The sequence below is a fragment of the Musa acuminata genome, chromosome BXJ3-8 (genome assembly GCF_036884655.1).
Source record: "Musa acuminata AAA Group cultivar baxijiao chromosome BXJ3-8, Cavendish_Baxijiao_AAA, whole genome shotgun sequence".
NCBI classification, from domain to species: Eukaryota; Viridiplantae; Streptophyta; class Magnoliopsida; order Zingiberales; family Musaceae; genus Musa; species Musa acuminata.
The window spans coordinates 16376440-16396938 of record NC_088356.1 but is presented as its reverse complement, the minus strand read 5'-3'; the positions used below and the strand labels follow the sequence as shown (position 1 = coordinate 16396938).

Genomic DNA, 20499 nt, shown 5'->3' with positions numbered 1-20499 from the left:
TAGATTAATAATATATTATTTTAATTTTAATACTGTTAGTTTTTATTTATTTGAAATTATTGTTATTGTTTTGAATTTTGAAACTTTTTGTTAATGTGATATTGTAATTTTACAAGATTTTCTTAATTTAATATCATATTTTTATTTAAATAATAATATTTATTAATTATATTATATATTTTTATATTTTAGCGCCTCGCTTCGTTCGGGCAAGTGCCTAGTGCCTCGGGCATTTTTGAACCTTAGCGTCTTTTGGCGCCTAGCACTTTTTAAATCACTGCTTGAGATGGATTGGTCAATTGAAAATTATATGATTTTCATCATAAAAGATAATGTTTTCCTTTCACTTTCATCATAATAAATAAAGTAGAAGGAAGACCTATTCTGTTGTGATGAAACACCTATAATTCACCTTAAAATCACCATATTTGTGCTTATAGATATCCTTATATATTCTTGATTACTTATAGATACATGTCACTAAAAAAAGAACTAATAATTCATTGAAAATAAATGGATCATCAATAAAAGCTCAGACACACATGCCAATAAGAATCATACTATACTTCATACAAGAGAGAGTTGCATTCAAGTAAAATTAATGACTAAAAAGTGTTAGATGTCCAAATTGTATACTGGAAAGTCTATGATAAGACTTAGTTATTTGAAAATCACAATGAGACATTTAAATACTAATGTTTAGTCACAAGTTGAAAGCAAAAGAATACAAAGGCATATAAAATGAAATGAAATGGGTTGTAAGTAACAGACAATAAATAAAAAAATTAATTTGAATACAACCATATAACCACAACAATTATAAATGAGTCATACAAAAATTTGTGTGCCCAAATGCCAAAGCTACTAAGCTACATCATAACAATAATTCATATTAGATAAATTACATGATAAAACAACAATTCATATTAAATAATTCACAGAGTTAAGTCCAAAAAATCCAAACGTATAAAAGAAAAGTGGAATTAATACAAAATCTATATATCTTAAAAAGGCTATATGTTGTAAAATATATATACTTCACTTCAGTTAAAACTTAATTCCGACCACATGTTTTTGCATTAGCTTATGATACCCAAGGTTTGTTGAATCGATGTGTACCGCCCGGTATAAGTGATATGTACCAATCTGATAGGGTATCAGTATGTGAACTGCTCTATACCGGGCGATACCATTACATAACCCCGTATCAAGTGATACAGGGTCTATACCAGTGATTTAAGAAACGCTAAGTGTCAAAAGGCACCAAGGTTCCAAAACGCCCGAGGCGCTAGGTGCTCGCCTGAGCGAAGTGAGACGCTCTGAAATATTAAAATATAAAAAATATATAATATAACAAAATATAAAATTATTTAAATAAAAATATGATATTAAATTAAAAATATACTATTAACAATATATTACTTACTGTTAACAATAGTTAAGGGGAGAAAAAAATGTTAATAGTAACAAAGGATTAGTTTAAGATTGTTACGGCAGCACTACGAACGACAACAGCGGTAGCGACGGAAGCTACAAACAGCAATAGCGATAGCGATGGAAGCTATAGACAGCAATAATGACAGCGACGAAAGTTGCGGATAGCAGCAACAGCAATGGCAGAAGCTATGGACAACAGCGACAGCAGCGAGAGTTGTAGATAGCAGCAGAACCTGTGGACAGCAACAGCGATAGCGACCGAAGTTGTGGACAGCAGTAATGACAGCGACGAAAGCTGCGGACAGCAACAGCAGCATTGACGAAAGCTGCAGACAACAATAGCAGTAGCGACAGAAGCTCTAGAGGGCATCCGTCGATGGCGAAGGAACCTGCGATCCACTCCCTCGATAGTGGAAGGAACTGCACATGGAAGGATGACGGAAGGAAGCTACAGGGGCTGTCGGACTCGTCCGTCGGCAACAGAGGAAGGCTTGGTCCGCTGCATTTACGGTAGAGGCAGAAGCAACGCTAGGGTTCCTCGGGGTCACATAGGCGTGAAGGGTGGCTTTTGAGGTAAGAAACTACGTTATTTAACCAAACCAGACTTAAAAGTCTGGTTCGGTTCGCTTAATTAAACCGGGCGCTCATCCGAAGCGTCCGGCGCCTGGTCTCGAGCGAGCGTCCAGGCAGTGCCTCTTCGAAACACGTCGCCTAGCCCTTAAACGAGGCGTTCGGGCCTCGCCTCGCCTCTCCCGAGCACTTTTTTAAATCACTAGTTTGTACTAGTCAATAATGATCGAAATTCGATTGGTAGCAATTGGATTTCGACCATTACCAACCAAGGGTTGAGATTGTCCTATTTCAAACGATCAAATTGACCATTTGAACCATTGAAAATGGTGTTTTAATCATTTTCTCTCCCCTATTTCAACCTATTTCACTCTCTCAATCTCTTCAACTCTCTCAAACTCTTTCTCACTCATCTCTCTCATTCTCATGTTTTCATTCTCTTAAACTCAACAAAGCTATGATTTGTGGATTGGGTCAAATTTAGGAAGATTAAAACAAAGAACACTCTAATCAAGAGGTATGTATTCTCTTTCTAGATTTTTATTGATTTATGAGATGATTAGGCCTATTATATGTGGTTAATGATTTAATATCTAATATATTGTTTGATATGTTTTTTATGGTATTTTAGTGTTAATTAAGGAGTAATTAAGACCTTTAGTGTTCTGATTACTATGTTTAATGCTGAGATTTTCGAAATTAGACACCTAATAGGTCAAATCTTTGTATTTCATGCATATTAAGTTGATTTATATGTTTGTAATGGTATAATAGATCTAATTAGGTTTTAATTAAGATTTTTAGTACTGTAATTAATGGTTTTAATGATGATTTAATCAAAATTTAGTCAATATTGGGTCAATTCAATGTCTTTAATACCTATTAGGGAGTTTGATATGTTTATAGTGATGAAAGAGAACTAATTAGGGATTAATTAATTATGTTAATGTAGTGATTAGTATATCAAATTATGATGATATCGAAATTTGACACATATTGGGTCAATCAAATATATATGTATGAGGAAGCAATGAGGCATCGACGACCTGACTCACAATGGGAGCTTGGTAGTGGCAGTAGGCTTGCACCATAAGGAATCCAAAGGTCGGCTAGCATGAGGTAGGCAACTACCCCTCCTCAATTAAGCTGAATTGGTAGCACAAGATAGTGTGGAATCCGTGGTTTTATGAGAGAGCTTAGCAGGAGGTTAGCACCAGATATTATTGATATTGATCTGCAAGTCTACCCTCCACAAACAACAAAACCGGCACGGATTGATGATACATATAAAAAAAAAAGCAAGATATTGGGAAGGCAATTGCAAAATAATTTAACTTCTATGGATTCTAGCAAACATAACCCAAGGTTCATATTATCAAAGCATGGTCTCCTCTATTCAAAAGTTTGGCACGGGTTTCCAACCTCCAACACCAAAGGAGATCCACGACATATATTTAAATGAGAAGGTGGAAAAACTGAAGGATTGGATCAAATCCTTCAAGATGCAACAGGATTGAATATGGGGTGACACTTATGTGTGATAGTTAGATAACATATCATTAAATTTCTTGTTTATTAAAATAGACAAGTGATTTTTCATAAGTCAGTTAATGCTTCCAACAAGATTCAAGATTCAAACTATATTGAAAACCTAATGGATATCATAATAGAAGAGATCAGATAGTACATTGTAAACCTAATGGACATCGTACATTGTCTAAATAGTCACCGACAATGGAGCCAATTTAAAGAAAACCGATTTACAATTGATAGAAAAAAAAAACATTGTTTTGGACTCCATGTGTAGCTTATTGCATGGATCTAATACTGAAAGATATTGGTGAGCCATCAATCAGTAAGTGTGGCTCAAGCGCGATCAATCACGAAATTTTTATATATTCATCACAGTGATTTAAAAAGCGCTAGGCGCCAAAAGGCGCCAAGGTCCAAAAACGCCCGAGGCGCTAGGCGCTCGCCCGAGCGAAGCGAGGCGCTAAAATATAAAAATATATAATATAATTAATAAATATAATTATTTAAAATTTTAAATAAAAATATGCTATTAAATTAAGAAAATCTAAGATACAAAATCACAATGTCACATTAACAAAAAGTTTCAAAATTCAAAACATTAACATTTTACATCAAAGTCATTCATCATAATCAATATTATCGTCATTTTCACACAAATCATCTTCATTGAATTCGTCTTCTTCCTCTTGTTCTTCGATTCCTTCCTCTTCATCAAGATATGTTTCATTCTCTATGTCTTCAACAATAGCAGGAGCCGAGCTTGATGCTTTTGCACTCATTTTTCTCTTTGACATCTGTCTTGTATATGTTTGTAATTCTCCAGCACCTGAAGCTCTTGCCACATCTCCCCACGTCAATCTATCATCTTCAAATACAAGCTCATCTTCAGCATCTTGCAAGTTAGCACCAATTTCTCCTACTAACCACTCATTTGAATCATCAATATCTTGCAATGAGATTGAATCAAATCTATTTTTCAAATCATGACGAGTCTTCAAAGCTTGATTATACTTTATGTAAACAAGATCGTGCAATCGTTGATGTTCTAACCGATTTCTTCTCTTCGAGTGAATCTGTCATGTCATATAATTTAAAAATATATTAATACATATATCTAAATAAATAAATTAATTAAAATAAAAATATTTAGTAATACTTACATGCTCAAAGACACTCCAGTTTCGCTCACAACCCGAAGCACTACATGTCAAACTAAGTACTTTGACAGCAAATTTCTGTAAGTTCGGGGTGGAATTTCCAAATAGACTCCACCATTCAGCTGCAAAATTTATGTTATTATTAGCAATAACATAGTAACATAATATATATGAAATTAATTATATCAAATTATTAATACCTGGAGAGGTAGTTGTCCTGGATTCAACGGCAATTGGAATTCCAAAAAGACCTTCAGCATTTTTATATAAAGATAATTCATGAATAATCTTATCTTGAACCTCAATGCTGGGAACTAATCTTGCAACACACTGATATAACCCACCCAAAACTTCTGCATCAAATCCAACAGATTTAATCTTATAAAAGAATTCAGGGTTCAAATAATATCCTGCTGCATGTAAGGGACGATGAAGTTGACAATTCCATCTTTCGTCAATGATTGTAAAAATTTTCTCATATTTTTCTTCATTTTCATTAAAAGATCTTTTGATCGTCTCCTTTGCTCTATCCATAGCCTCATAAATATATCCCATTGCAGGCTTATTTTCATTATCCACCAATCGAAGGACTCGAACAAGAGGGCCCATTACCTTTAATATATAAACTACATGATTCCAAAAGGATGGCATTAAGATGATATCAGCAGCCCTCTTGCCTTTTGCTTCTTTTGCCCATTTGCTTGTCACCCATTTCTCAGAGGTAAACATATTTCTCAGAGTATGTTTTTGACGATGCACGCTCTGTAATGTCAAGAATGAAGTAGCAAATCGGGTAACACCATGTCTCACTAATTCTTTATTCCCTGTAAATTCTCTCATCATATTCAAAGCCCCAATGTGATTATAAAGAAATCCAACAACAAAAATTGCCCTTTCTAAGGTTTTCTTGATTTCTAAGATCTTTCCAATATCTTCCAACATTAAATCAATACAATGTGCTGCACATGGAGTCCAATACAAGTGTTGTCTTTTTTATTCAAGCAATTTACCTGAGACAAAGGATAACAAAAATGATAAGACTTAAGAGTTTAACACACTTAATTGAAGATAAAATAATTAACAAAATCAAAAGATGAATATTACCAGCTAAAACATAGTTGCTTCCATTGTCGGTTATGATTTGAACGATATTTTTTTCTCCAATTTCTTCCACGAAGTTGTCAAGTAAATCATATATTTTGTCTCCAGATTTTACAAAAGATGAAGCATCTATTGACTTCACAAACATAGTCCCTAAAGAACAATTAACCATAAAATTAATTATACTCCTGCGCCTCCTGTCAGTCCAAACATCTGACATAATAGAGCAACCATGTGTTGCCCATGATTCTTTATGACCCTTTAGTAAGTCATTTGTATAATTCAACTCTTTTTGCAGCAATGGAACTCGCATCTCATAATAACTTGGAGGTTTTAATCCTGCACCATATCTTCCAATAGCTTCAATCATATCCTTAAAACTGTCTAAACGAGTTGTACTAAGGGGAAGACCAGCCTGATAGAAGAAGCGAGCAATGTGCTGAATTGTTCTTCCTCTTATTTCTTTATCACAAGCATCACTTATATTTGTTTGTCTCAATTTTGAGCCTCCTGCTTGCCCTTGTTGTTTCTGGGATCCTTGAAGCATATATAGATCCATCGGTCCTTTTCTACCTTTTTTAGTACTCATAACTTCTTTTCCCTTTTTGTCGTATACTCTTTTTTCACTTGGGTTAATACTCGTAGAATAATCTTCTTCTTCATCTCTGATATGTTCAACATTGTCTTCTGGTAAATTCCCATAAGATTCATTCTTTTGTGTCTTCTTTTCATTCATATAATTCAGCAACTCTTCTTTTACCTCAGGTGGACATTTTTTGCAAGCTACTGCATTCTTGAAATTTCCTACTAGATGTTGTTTTGCACGAAAAATACCACCTCTGGTAGTCTTATCGCAGAATATGCAAGTCACTGCATTAGGATCTTTCGGATCCTTCAAATAATTATACTTCCACGCAGGATCTTTTTTTGATACCATTGGAGACTCTATTGAGTTGCTTTCTGCACTTGCCATTTATGTTGAAACCTAACAATAATTTCAAATAAATAAAAATTAATAACATTAAAATCAAAATAATATATTATTAATCTATTAACAGAAAATTAATCATTTTAAAATTCAAATAAACTTAATATTAAGAGTATACTGAGCCTGATGAAGAAAGGAGGAAGCAGCGGCGAGCGGCAGCAGCAGCGGCGGTGGCAGTAGCGGCGAGCGGCGGCAGCAGCGGCGGCGGCAGTAGCGGCGAGCGGCGGCAGCAGCGGCGGCAACAGCAGCGGCGAGCGACGGCAGCGGCAGCAGCAGCGGCGAACGGCGGCAGCAGCAGCGGCGAGCGGCAGCAGCAGCAGCAGCAGCGGCGAGCGGCGGCAGCGGCGAGCGGCGGCAGCGGCGAGCGGCGGCAGTGGCAGCGGGAAAGGGAAAGGGAGAGGAAGGCGCGAGCAGCGGGAGGCCTCAAGGGAGGCGCGAGCAGCGGGAATGCTCGCGGGAGGGCTCACAGGAGGCGAGAGGGCTCGCGGGAGGCGCGAGCAGCGGAAGGGCTCGCAGGAGGCGCGAGCAGCGAGAGGGCTCGCGGGAGGCGCGAGCAGCGGGAAGGCTCGCGGGAGGCGCGAGCAGCGACACCGGCGAGCAGCGGCAGCGGGAGCAGCGGCAGCGAGCGACGAGATCGCGATCGGGATCGGGATCGGGATCGAGAGCGGCAGCGGCAGCAGGTTAGGGTTAGGGTTAGGGTTGGGGTTATATCGGTTTAGTTGGTTCGATTGAACCAACTAATAACCGAACCAGGACCGAACCAGACCTAAAATTCTGGTTCGGTCGCCTTGGTTTAACCAGGCGCTCGCCCGAAGCGCCCAGCGCCTGGGCTCGGGCGAGCGCCCAGGCGGCGCCTGTTTGAAGCGCGCCGCCTGGGACATTAGCGAGGCGCTCGGGCCTCGCCTCGCCTCGCCCGAGCGCCTAGGCGAGCGCCTTTTGCAATCACTGATTCATCATTGCGTCCATTCTTTAATGCAAAAGTATATAATGGTGAAATACTCAAATCTAGAGTCACTTGGTTTGCTATAAATTTCGTTGCCTTAAAGTCAATACAACAAAAGAGACAAAGCCTCAAGGCAATGGTCACCTCACAAGAATAATCTGATTCCAGGTATTCGAGATCAAACAATGGAAAAAAGATGGAAAAGACTATTCTTTCTTCTAGATTTTGAGAAATTGTAAATAAAATCATAATAGGAGTACCAGGAGTGGAACCACTTTATGTTGTCCTCCATAAAGTCGATATGGACAAGCATCCCTAAATATCTTAAACATATATTGATTACAACAAGAGAAGAGGTCAAGAAAGCATTCAAAGATAATTTTAAGGCTGAGCAATGCTTATAGATCATCAATCGCAAGATTGAAAATCATATGGACCAAGATACTCATAATACAAGTAAATTCATATTCATTGTAATTTAATTCATAATTTTTAATATTCAAAAAATTCTTACTAACAAAATTATGTCTTATAGTGTATTATCTAAATCCAACCATTCAATTCTGATATAGTCTTGGAACGCGATCAGATTTATTGTCTACACTAAGAAATATTATATATCGGCTCTTATTAAAAACTGTCAATGCAGCCAATGCTATTATGGAGGGCCAATTATTTCGGTTTACAATTGGTTCAGTCTCTAGAGTTATAGCTATATTGTGTCGTCACGATATGGATCCTAGTGAGGAAAAGTTACACATATGTCGATTATAAACTATATTTGATATTGATTATTTGTTATGCAAATAAAGTTCTATTTATATCTTTTTGCAGTCGAGTGATAGCTACAATTTGGAAGTGACACACCAAATCTAAGGAAGGTTGTCGCCCGTGTACATTCGCAGACAACGACATCTGGTGGTTGTGATGTGTTGAGCTGGACAAGGAGCTAGAGGAAACAAAGATTGATGTTAGAGTCGATCAAAGCAGTGGAGAACCAAAAGGATCCTCTACTTGATGCGGCGAGAGATCCTCAACGTCCTTTGCATTTTATCATCGATGCAATAGAAGAAGAGAAAGCATATCCCTAACAGAAGGAAGATCCCCTTCGATTAAAATGTGGTAAAAGGAGCCGAACAATATCAAGTCAGACTGCTCGAGGAACTACAGACACCCAACTGTCATAGTCATTCGCCCAGTGTGCAAAGGTAAAGGCAAAGGGGAAGGTAGTAGCACCAACCGCACCATTAGAAAGAATCAAGTTTAGCGATGAAACATCTTCTCAATCGCATTCAACAATGAGCTCAAACTGGACATAACAACGACGTGGACAACAGTGCCTTAACCGATGATGATGGCGACGCCAAGGAGTCGATGGTCTCATCCACACAATTTGAGAGTGGTGCATGGACCGAGTAGTACTTTACACATGCCACTCAAGATTCTGATCATGAAGCTCGATAAGGTGCTGATTAAGTTTATACACGAAAAGGGAAGGGGAAGGCAGTGGATAATTCTAAGCAAATGCGATAGAGCATACAGGATGCAGACATAGAGTGAAGCTCATCGTACTCACAACAGTCGTTTTATGGAGAATCTTATAGGCCAATAGTAGTACAGTGATAGTTGGTCATACTTCTCCGAACAGCAATATAGTGATCGATCTTATGATATAGAGTAGCAAATCAGTTGCAAAAATAGAAGTTCAAACATTATTCTCTATGCTCTGCACTAATACATGCCACAATCGTACTTGCTTCAGGAGCCACCTCAAGCATATGTGGTTCATGACAATCAGACTACAACCATCACCACATTGATACACTAATGACATACGGTGTATTAGTAAACTACGTCATGGGATCAATTTCAAGATTGGATCTGACAAACATATCAACTTGATATACAGATACATTATATCGAGAATCTTAATCCACTACTCGTGGAGTTTCGTCGTTCCTTTTAGTGGTAGAACCAGTCAACCAGATATATCCATCGATTGATTACTTGATTCATTTGAATCTTAAAGCTTAAGTTGTTTAAAAAATATATAACAATTCAAATCATTTCTTTATAGATAATTCATAATTAATAGAAGGACAGTCCAAAATGTACCATAAGTACTCCTCAAAGTCCAAAAAAAGATGTGTTATTATTCTTTCCTAATTTAGATTATTTTTGCTAAAATTATACTAAATATATATTTATTTTCAACTTAAAAACCTTCTAATTTTTTTCTATTTTTAGGTATTTTTAGGTTTATTTTCGATGATTTTGGGCATACCATCAGTATGCTCCGATACATATCGACATATGGTATGTCGTCTCGATGTATGGTACATAGGTACGTACCATACCGATAGTTAGTTAGTACATCGATATAGACCAGTAAGACGAACCTTGATGATACCCATCTCGAAAGATCTTGAAATAATTGAACTTCGAACAAATAAAATATCATGATCTTGAATGACTAAGCAAAAACATGTTTCATAATGTATCCTCTCTAGATCCATATTCTTATATAGAGGTGTCATATGGAACCTAAGAACAAATCCAAGTATATATTTATCAGTTACAACCAACCACTATTTATCAGTCCAAGCACGAACCCGAACAAGGATCACCCCTGTTTCAGGCAATTCAATCCCTTTTTCTTTAAGGGAGGTGTCTAGTTTTTATTCTTTTAAAAGGACTGAACCAAACAGTTCTGAATCTTTCGAGTTTCGATTACCCTCTTCCTTCTTATTTCTTCCTTCTCCTTCGTTCTTCTCCTCTCTTCCTTTCTTGTACAAAACGCCACCACAAAAACAATGAATACTAAGAATGAAAGAGATTAGGGGCCTCCAAACAATAAAAAATCTCCCAACATCCAGTAATGAAAACAATAAATAGGCAAATTATAAGAATCCAACTGACAAGAAGAAAGGGCTGAAGATAAGAGTGATTTTAACTAATGAGTTCTAAATTATGAACCTGGCAACCGCCTCGTATTGATTCCATAACCAGATATTTCAGCTGCTCCCTAGTGATGGTGACATCCTTCAAATACTCTCTTGCCAAAATGATCTGCATTAGCAAAGATTTTCATGTTTAGATCTCAAATAAGGAACAGAACAATGTAAATTACATTTGAGATACAATTTGTCATATTTTATCTTAACAAATAATACAAAAGATACTGCATTTCACACCAACAAAGCATATAACATTTCGTTGACAAGACATGCTAATCATAGAGTGATGATTACCTCACAATGGCTAAATTTCTTAGGGACCTTGGGAGACCACAATAAATATCATATAATGCCTGTCGAAACTCAGAAGAGTGAAAGTCTAAATTGAGGAGGTTCCGCAACAAATTGAGAACTTTTTTCTGTCTACAACTCAGTTTATCTGTTTAAAGCTATTGGTATCAAAATTATACAAATGCACCTTAGAAGGTACGCCTTACCTAAAAGCTAACACAAGGGAAGTAGGTAAGGAATTTCTCAATATGTTTAAAATCATGCAACGAAGGAAGCAACAGTGCACAATTCAGGATTCCCCACATTTAGGAAATCTGGCATAGTAAACTTTTCAATATAAAGAACACCACTGTTTCTTTTGTCATAGCAGAAAGTATTAGAGAGAATGGAAAGGTTCCTTGATAGAATAGAGGTAACATCAAGATTAAAACAAAGCATAACTTTTCTTGATGAGTTCTATTTAGATTTAAACAACTAATCTTCCTTAAATATATCTATATCTATATATATATATATATATATATATATATATATATAGTGTCAAACCTTGTTGGTTACTGTAACCACATTGTTTTCGAATTTTATGTGTCGAAGGAAGTGTAGAATTCCTAAAGCAATGAAAGAAGCATACAACACAAGGAAGTGTCATGAAATAGCTTTCTCAAGGAGTGGCATTTGAGAATTGCTTTCAGGACAATAAAAGCTCTCACTTTTTTGGTGGAGATATAGAGTTAAGAAACACTTTGCAAAGTACCAAAAAACTTGCATAGTAGACATTCATAGTGCAAAAGGCTTAAAACATGCACAACACCATGGTAATGTTTGTCAACTTTGGATTATCAATTTCCTTCATTTAGCTCTTTAAACAAGAATATTTTATTTGTTGACCATGTCACGAACAACCTTTTACTACTTCTAGCTTCCACTCTGCTCTTACAACAATTGATACCAGAAAGTGACATATCAGATTGGTTTATAAAGCATCCTAAACATGTTATTGGTTGCTTTTCAGTCATCACTATCACCAACCAGAAATACTAATTTAATTTCGATAGAAAACCAAATCCAATATGTGAATAACAAGCATAAAATTTATCTCTTGCCATTATTCTTGCATAAGTCAGGAAACTAGTTTTTGTGATTGGCATACACTGATGTCACAATGCCCATTCAGAAGTCTAGGCTTCTGCTAGAACATTATACTCATACCTAAGGTCTAATCCAATAGCACATCTTATGCACTGGGCCACCCTTTTATAAGCAACTATAACAGTGCAATAAACTGTCTCCTACCTAACTAGCATGGTGAAGACTGAGACCTTTACGCTAGAGGAGATGATATGCTATTCACTCATAAAAGCAACAACACCACCACTTCACATCAAAACAGTTCAGCTGGAAGTCCTATTATACACTTATGATATGTTTTGTTAATTACTTAACTACATATATTGATTAAATCTTGCTAGTATTTCTCCAGTTATACTCGGTTGTTCATTTGTTTATCCTATCTTGAAAAGAGGTTGCATCTTATGTCCTTGTTCAGATTTGACATTGTCAAGGTCAATGACACTAATCAAAGTGATGAGAAGTCTGGCTTCGTATTGCAACAGTATCTCACATGTTCCAAGCAATATAAGAAAAATAATTATTATATTCAAAACATTAAAACCAATATCGCATGATGTTTTCAAACTGACTGACATGAAAAATATTTTTTTCTTTTTCATTATTTATCAGTTTTGTCAAAAAAATTATGAAAATAGAAATTGTCTTTATTTCTGCAAAAATATATCTACAAAAATCATGCCACAGATGTTAAGATTAGAAGTTCAGATATAATGGCTCTTAACTTTTTTAGGTTTGTAGAAAATCTATAGTCTCTTGTTGCAAAAACATTTGAAATGCCAATAGTATATACTATATAAGATTAAAGATTTAGTAGCTACACAGACATACTTTCATTTTATTGTTATTTTAAAAATATCCCAAAAATGTAGATTTTATCCGATGAAATTATGTGAAGCCCAAGGTCATTGTTGAACAGAAAAACAAAATCTATGATTTGGAACCATTAAAGACATTTCAGTGCTACCTGGGTCTTTGCATATTCAGTTTCTTCCTCTGCTATTTTGAAAACCTCCTTGCTTGTTTCCTGAAATTTCGTTGCAACACCAACGGCAGCAACTCGGTCATCAAGGTTCATGGGAAGATCTGCACTGAAAATGAAAAAAAAATCTTTTCTGGTTATAAACTTAAGAAAGTGAATAAATATGATCCCAATTTAAAAATCTTGGACAGAATCATCTTTATCAATCTACTGGTATAGGCATCTTTATGCTTGATTACAACTTCTAGATATATATTGATATAAGGTCATTTAGAGGTACAACTTTAGCTACAAAGTTTTTGTAAATATAGCAAAAAATCCAGCAAATCTTCAAATGCCACAATATTTTGGTCATATTATTAATTATATAAATGATGAAACAATCATACCCTTGTATCACAACAATTTCTAGGATTACCATACCGATAGGTCCATGCTAGTCAATAAGATTCTAGTATTGACAGAACCATGGATTCAGATCTCGGTCGAATACTGGTCCTTGGCCAAACCAATATGATACTAGTACACACTACCTTCCTATCTGTCGATACGAATGGACTGTCACGAACTTTGAGATTTGTCTACGCTGTAAATCATTATGCTACACCTGCTAATAAGAAGTCATCAGCTTACTTTCAACCTTGCAGATGTCATAATTCTTGTAAGAGAAAATGAAAATTGGCCGACAAGCGAATGCACACCAACTAAGGGCCCAATGGTAGAGAAAGGTAACATGAACACCAAGCATATGCACCAATTGAATGAAGTTATGATACCGTTTTTTCCAAACTTACGTAAGCCCTAGAGACCATCCAGCTTTGTGCCACCAGGGGGTTCCTTAGAGTTGAGATGGCTGATATTTGTCGGCCACTCCACTACCAAAGAATCCCTAACAACAGCCTAGGAAAAAGGGCCCAATATTACCTCATTCAACACCTACATGATGGTTCAGCTTATGACAATTTAAGTACATGTTTAAGGATGTAAAATACAAGCAAGGTAAGATTATCAAGCTATCTTAGATCTTGCTAGCTTATAGTGATGCAAGAACAACAACAAAAACAAAGTCGTAAGTCCCAACTATTTAGGGTCGGCTATATGAATCTTTTGTCATCATTAAGATCTGTAAAAAGCCACATGTTTAGTTAAGTTTAGAGTACTTAAATCCATGGTTTGCATTACTGGTCTGTACCAGTGTATCGACTACCCATCAGTACGATACATACCGAGCAAAATCGAATTGTACTGAGTATGCTGACACATGGTACACTGGGGTGTACCAATGTACCACTCGTACTGGTCCTTTGTTGGACCAGTACGTACCACCCATACTGAGTGATACGTTTCGGTACGTCAAACTTTACTTAAATCTTTACTTATAGTTTCTATTAAAGTCTTTTTAGGTCTTTCTTTATCTTTATTCGTATCACTAACATTAATCATTTCACCCCTTCTAACTATCGTATTCGGAGGTCTCCTAAGCACATGTTCATACCATCTTAGACCTCTCATCTTATCCTCTATCTAAGCGATACCTAATTATTTACGAATAAAAGTATTTCTTTTCCTATCTTTCCTAGTAACTTTATAAATCCATCTCAACATTCTCATCTCGACAATACAAACTTTTTGTATATATTGTTTCTTATCTACCCAACACTCAAATCCATAAAACATTATTGATCTTACAACTGTCTTATAATTTTTTTCTTTTAACCTCAAAAGTATCCGATAATCATACAAAACTCCTGACGCTCCTGGCCATTTTAACCATCCTATTTTTACGCTATGAATAATATCTTTAATGATGATCTTTCCATCTTGTTGAATAATTGATCCAAGATACCTGAAGCTTTTACTTAAAGAAACTTTTTTTTTAATCCAACTTAACTATATTCTCTTGTCTATTCCTAAAATTACTAAAATTACATTTCATATATTCAGTCTTAGTCCCTACTTAAACCAAAACCTTTAGTTTCTAAATATTGCCTCTAAGGATTGCATCCTTAAACTAAAACCTTAAACAAAATTGCATCTAAGGATTGCATTCGTAAACTAAAACTTTAATTTCTAAGGATGCAAGAAGATGTAACAAAATAAAATGATAGACTAGACATTTAAACAAAATTATTGTCATTGCAAGTTATGGCTACAATCTAAAGACATGTTCCCCTAACTTAATTGTCAACGTCCTCACCAATATGCATCTGAATTCTGAAATGATTTTATATTCATGTCTTAAAGTGTCTTTTATCTCCCAACTCGCTTCTAACTTGGAAAGCCTTATCACCATCAAGTACTCCACTTGCTTTGCATCGTTGGGCAATGTGCACTTTTGGACCATAAAAAATGCTTCCAATTGTCTCTTATATAAAGTTTTGGTGGGGTAGCCAAATTGGAGCTTTCCAAAGAAGGGTCTTGTGGAATGGAGTAGTACGAATTTAGGCATCTTGCGTGGAACATGTTGTACACCTTGAACCATATTAGGAGCTGAACTCAATATGACAGATTGCCTAGATGAGTAGATGATGGGAAAATGACTTCCATACATATTTACTAATCCCCTATGAACCTAGACCAAAGGACTAGAGGGAAAATGGTTGGAGCGTAACAAAAACCAAATTACTGATCTTGAAGTCTTATGGCCATATCATGAACTAGGTACCACCACTGAGTCTCGTTAGACTTGCTACTCTCATATGCAAACAGATGGCCTTCTTGCATTAGGACCCCTCTAATGGAAAATTTTGAAGCAGCAATCTAGGACTTTGAAAGGTTTTCCATAGTTTCCGGTGTTGGCTCTACCAATACAACCTTTAGGTCCTGGAATGATGACTTGCATTCCTTCAACCACCTCCAAGGCTGATCTTCGTTCAAACACTTCTTAAGTGCGGCTATGCGCTTAAAGTAATCAGCAATGAGGCACTGACAACAATTATAAAACCCAACAAAGGATCACAACTTGGGCATCTCATAGGTTCACCATTCCTCCATACTTTCGCTTTAGCATCACGCATCCAAATTGAGCCATCATTGACTCAGTGCCCAAGAACATGATCTCTTTTTTTGCAAATTAGCATTGCTCCTGCTTCGCATGTAAGAAAGTCACCCTAAGGATCCTGAAGATAGTCCTTTAGTGTTGAATATACTATTGGTTAATCAACCAATTAATTTATATGAACCAACATGCTTACAAATTTATTCCAACAAATCACAGTGTCAAACAGTTGTTTGTTTAAACAAATTTGTCCTGGATAGGAGGGGCCTTTTGTGTCCGTACATTCGACATGAGCTGGGAACTGAACAGATAGGCAAGATCTAGAGAGCATTCCTTGGTTTTGAGAAGTGCTCCTTTCTTGTGCTAGGATCCTCGGTTTGTGTACTTGTTAGATGATTTTCTATCAAGTTATAATCAAATGTTCGGTGCTAATACTTGGAATCAGCAGTACTCTAGATGTACAAAATGTTCAACTTGTTCCCCTAAAAAGAAATTTTCACTGTAGAAAAGTTTGAAAATTCTTCTATGCTTAAATGTAATTTAGTTCTTACCAGGCAGTATGCTCAACTTCCAACCAAACAGAATTACCTGATTCACATATTGGTCAAGCATCAGACTGGTAATACCAATCCATACGTCGATATAACCATGATGATCAAATCCATGGGTATCAGTACAGGTACCAATATTTTAAACCTTAATGTTGAGTCCTAGATGAAATTGAACGGACAAAATGAATAGATTAATGAATTGACTATTACATCTTATCTATACGAAATATAACAAATAACCTAGCTCATATTAGAGGACAACCATAGTGAATATTTACAACAATGAGCAACCTAAGACGAATCACATTTAGCCTCGGGGGCATAATTTTTCAGGAAAGGTCAAATTCTGGTTAACTTTCCATCATTAGAGATATTTGAGACCTTAAAGTAACACCTAGCACCCAAAGCCAAAATCCAAAAAGTTTTTGGGATCTAAAATTGGTATTACGTATAATAATATTTTAATTTTAAGATATACTTTAGGATATATAATTTCAAATTAGGTTTGGATGTCTGTAATATGTTAGCTTTCAAAATGCAAACTGACTATAGTTCTTTTCTTGCCGATTAAAATCAAATTAAATCCTATATCCATTTTAATCTAGACATTCTTCTAAAACTACAATTAGCTGGTGCAATTTCTTTAGTGCTATTTAAATATATGAACTAAGAAGATATACAACCTTATGATAAATTATCTTCAATTTTGAGAAATTGATTTAACCATTCATAACCGATTTGAGTTAAAAATTAAGCATTCATTTAAGAACTTTTCTTTCAAGCTTTGATCATTATGTTATTGCATATTGGAATAGTGAATATTTGAATGCTGATTAACATACTATTATTAGTTTCAAAAGTTTAGATGTATAGTTGCAACACTGCTATGCTTTTAAGATCATGATATCTTGCTATTTCATAGGAATCGGATTGGCAATTCATAGTGGTAGAAAAAAATATTTTACATGTGATTGGAAGGTTAGTGTCTTTAGTTATCTCCAAAATCCTTAATATTTATTTTAATTAAATAAAACATTTTTCAAATATTTAAATTTATAAGAAATAGCAATTATAAGTTTATTAGATTACTTATTTTGTCTAGAGAAGTATAACTTGTTAATGAATTCATGAAAATACTTATTTTGTCTAGAGAAGTATAATTTGTTAATGGATTCATGAAAATACTAAGTCATGTATTTATAGTGGCAAGTCTTGTTAGGCAAGGTTTGCAATCTTGTAGACCCCCGTACATGGCCTAGGCTAGACTGGTGCATACCATGGATGGTAGCATACTGACATTCAATACACTAGTGCATATCGACACTCTTGGAAGAGAGAGAAGAGGGGAGGATGCCGGGGGAAGCAAGAGAAAGAAGGAAGAAGAAGAAAAAACAAGAGGCAATAGAAGAAGAAGAGATACAAGACAAAAAGAACAAGGAGAAGAGGAGGAGAAGGCATACTAGAAAGAAATGGACAATGTGTGGCCAACGTTGGGCTTTAGGTGGTGAGCGGCTCATGAAGGAGGATTGATAGCGATGGGCTCATGGAAGAGGAGAAGAGGGTGGTGGGGTCATGGAAGAGTGAGAGGGTGGCGAGCTCACAACTTCCTCTATGAGCCCTAACATTATTAGTTTTTTCTAATGCACTAGACTAGTCCACCCGAAATGGAGGTGGTCCGCATACTAGTTCGCACCCAGACCAGTAAATACCAGTTGGTACAGTCCAGTCCAAGCAAAATCACAAACCTTACTATTAGGTATAAAGCATTATCATGTGCTCATCCCAAGAGTGAGACTTAATTGGGCATGACTTACTATGGAACCGTAGGCTTGAGACTTGATATTTATTATATGGTACATACCTTAGATTAATTGCTATGCGATCAAGCAAGTGTTCACGTACTGAACCTTCTTCTGGGTTGTAGGTAGCAATAAGAAGTGGCTTGCAAGGATGTTGAAAGCTTATTCCTTCTCTCTCCACAACATTAACTCCATCAGTTAGAACATTTAGAAGCAGATTACTGATACCCTCATCCAAAAGGTTTATCTCATCAACATAGAGGACACCTCTGTGTGCTTCTGCAAGTAGACCTGGTTGAAATGCTGTAGTTCCTGATTTTATAGATTCCTCAACATCAACTGATCCTATAAGCCTATCTTCTGTAACACCAAGTGGAATCTGCAATACTTTATTAAATGGTGTTAGATATGCAAATGAACATTTATGATTCTATAATTAATATTAAAGTCATATGAGTAATCACCTGCAAGAAAGGTGTCCTAACAATTTGAGTCTTGATATTACCAGCAGAGTCATATTCAACTCGTTCAGCTAATCCATCTTCCCATCTAAAAAATTACCTGTCTGTTAGCGGTTGTAACCAATTTGAGCATCAAATAAATTACCATGTTGCATGTAACATAATATCTCATTTAGATATGAAGAACAAATTAATCACACTCAAGATATATAGTGACCGGAAATAAGATAGCAAAAAGCAAACTATCTCAATGACAGTTTCCATGCTATGTTTATCACTCACTCGTATTTGAACCTGTTTCCTAGAACTTGAAAGATCTTAAACAAAAAACTTTGATAAGATGACAAAGGATTAAAGACAGGTGCTCACAGGATGTAACAAGTCTTTTCAGAGTTACATGCAAATGTTGATGTTACAAATTCTAGATAAATTTACCAAAGATTTTATACTAAATATACTAAAGGAAATAGAACAATTTTTATAAGAAATCCAACCCTAATGTTAAAACCTGTTCATATCTACTTAGTTCCAAATATCACAGCAATTGGACCCTTTGACCTCACTCAAATCATTACATTGTTAAAACAAAAAATACCAATTAGTATAGTACGTGTAGTTATTAATATTACATGGTGTTACTAAATAACTAGTTGCAGTAGGTCAAATTGGTGCATTCCTAATATAAATTAAAAGTCAGGATTCATGATTAAGTTGAACTTGCTAGTTCATAACTGGATTTTTTTTTCTTTACTGTTCATTAAGAAATGTGTCACAGATGCACTGACCACTATATAGCAGTTCTCGGCATTTACAAACCATGGGTCTATGCAGTTTATTTAGCTCATTAAACCAATTCAAATGGACCAAAGCATGGTAACCTTACTCTTCTGGGCGATTGGGGTCTGCATTAGATATCGAACCTGCCACCACTTCAATTGGTGGAAGCATAGCATGTAATCCACGTGCCATCACTGTCTTTGCTGTTCCACGCTTACCTGAGATGGCAATACCTCCTATCTCACGATCAATAGCCCCAAGAAGTAGTGCTGTTTTTATTGCATCCTTTTCAGCAAAAGGATAAAAAGGTTAAAATAATCATTTTGAACTAATGATACATATTAAAATTTTAAAAAATGTAGCAAAAATCCATCTTGTCTAAAAGTATACAGAGATGCAGATGACAAAAGTAGAGGAAACTCCCAAAAGAGAGTTTACATAAAATATGTAAAATTTTATATGCTTGCATTAAAAAATATAATTCATTTTCTTTGCTTTGGTGGTTTGGTCAAGTACAGAGACAAAATAATAATCCCTATGAGCATATCAGGCTAACTATAACAACCAGTAAGGTTTATTGGCATATGGTTCTTGTAAGGTTGACAAATAACAGAATGCATAAAATTGTTTAAAAATAAATAGGTAAATAATTATGTAAAGTAACCATTATGATTACCAGTATGAAACTTTAGGTGGTCAAGCTAGGTGGAGATGGGAATTGGTTTATAATTAGGCCTCACTGACAATAAGGAAAAGTTTCTGGAGAAACAGATTGTCAATATTTAAGCATGATCTGACAATATTTACAATTAGGCCTCACTTACCA

General features: G+C 35.8%; 1 protein-coding gene across 3 annotated transcripts in view; it reads right to left on the bottom strand.

Moving 5' to 3' along the window:
• LOC135645815 (magnesium-chelatase subunit ChlD, chloroplastic-like) overlaps positions 1-20499 on the bottom strand; it is a 39648-nt gene that overhangs the window by 16281 nt on the left and 2868 nt on the right. For all 3 annotated transcript variants that reach the window (XM_065164582.1, XM_065164584.1, XM_065164583.1), the window contains exons 2-6: positions 19780-19958; positions 18900-18984; positions 18498-18814; positions 13073-13196; positions 10706-10798 (exon numbers count right to left, since the gene is read on the bottom strand). In XM_065164582.1, coding sequence (XP_065020654.1) covers positions 10706-10798; positions 13073-13196; positions 18498-18814; positions 18900-18984; positions 19780-19958 — 798 coding nt within the window. The remainder of the gene's footprint in view (positions 1-10705; positions 10799-13072; positions 13197-18497; positions 18815-18899; positions 18985-19779; positions 19959-20499) is intronic.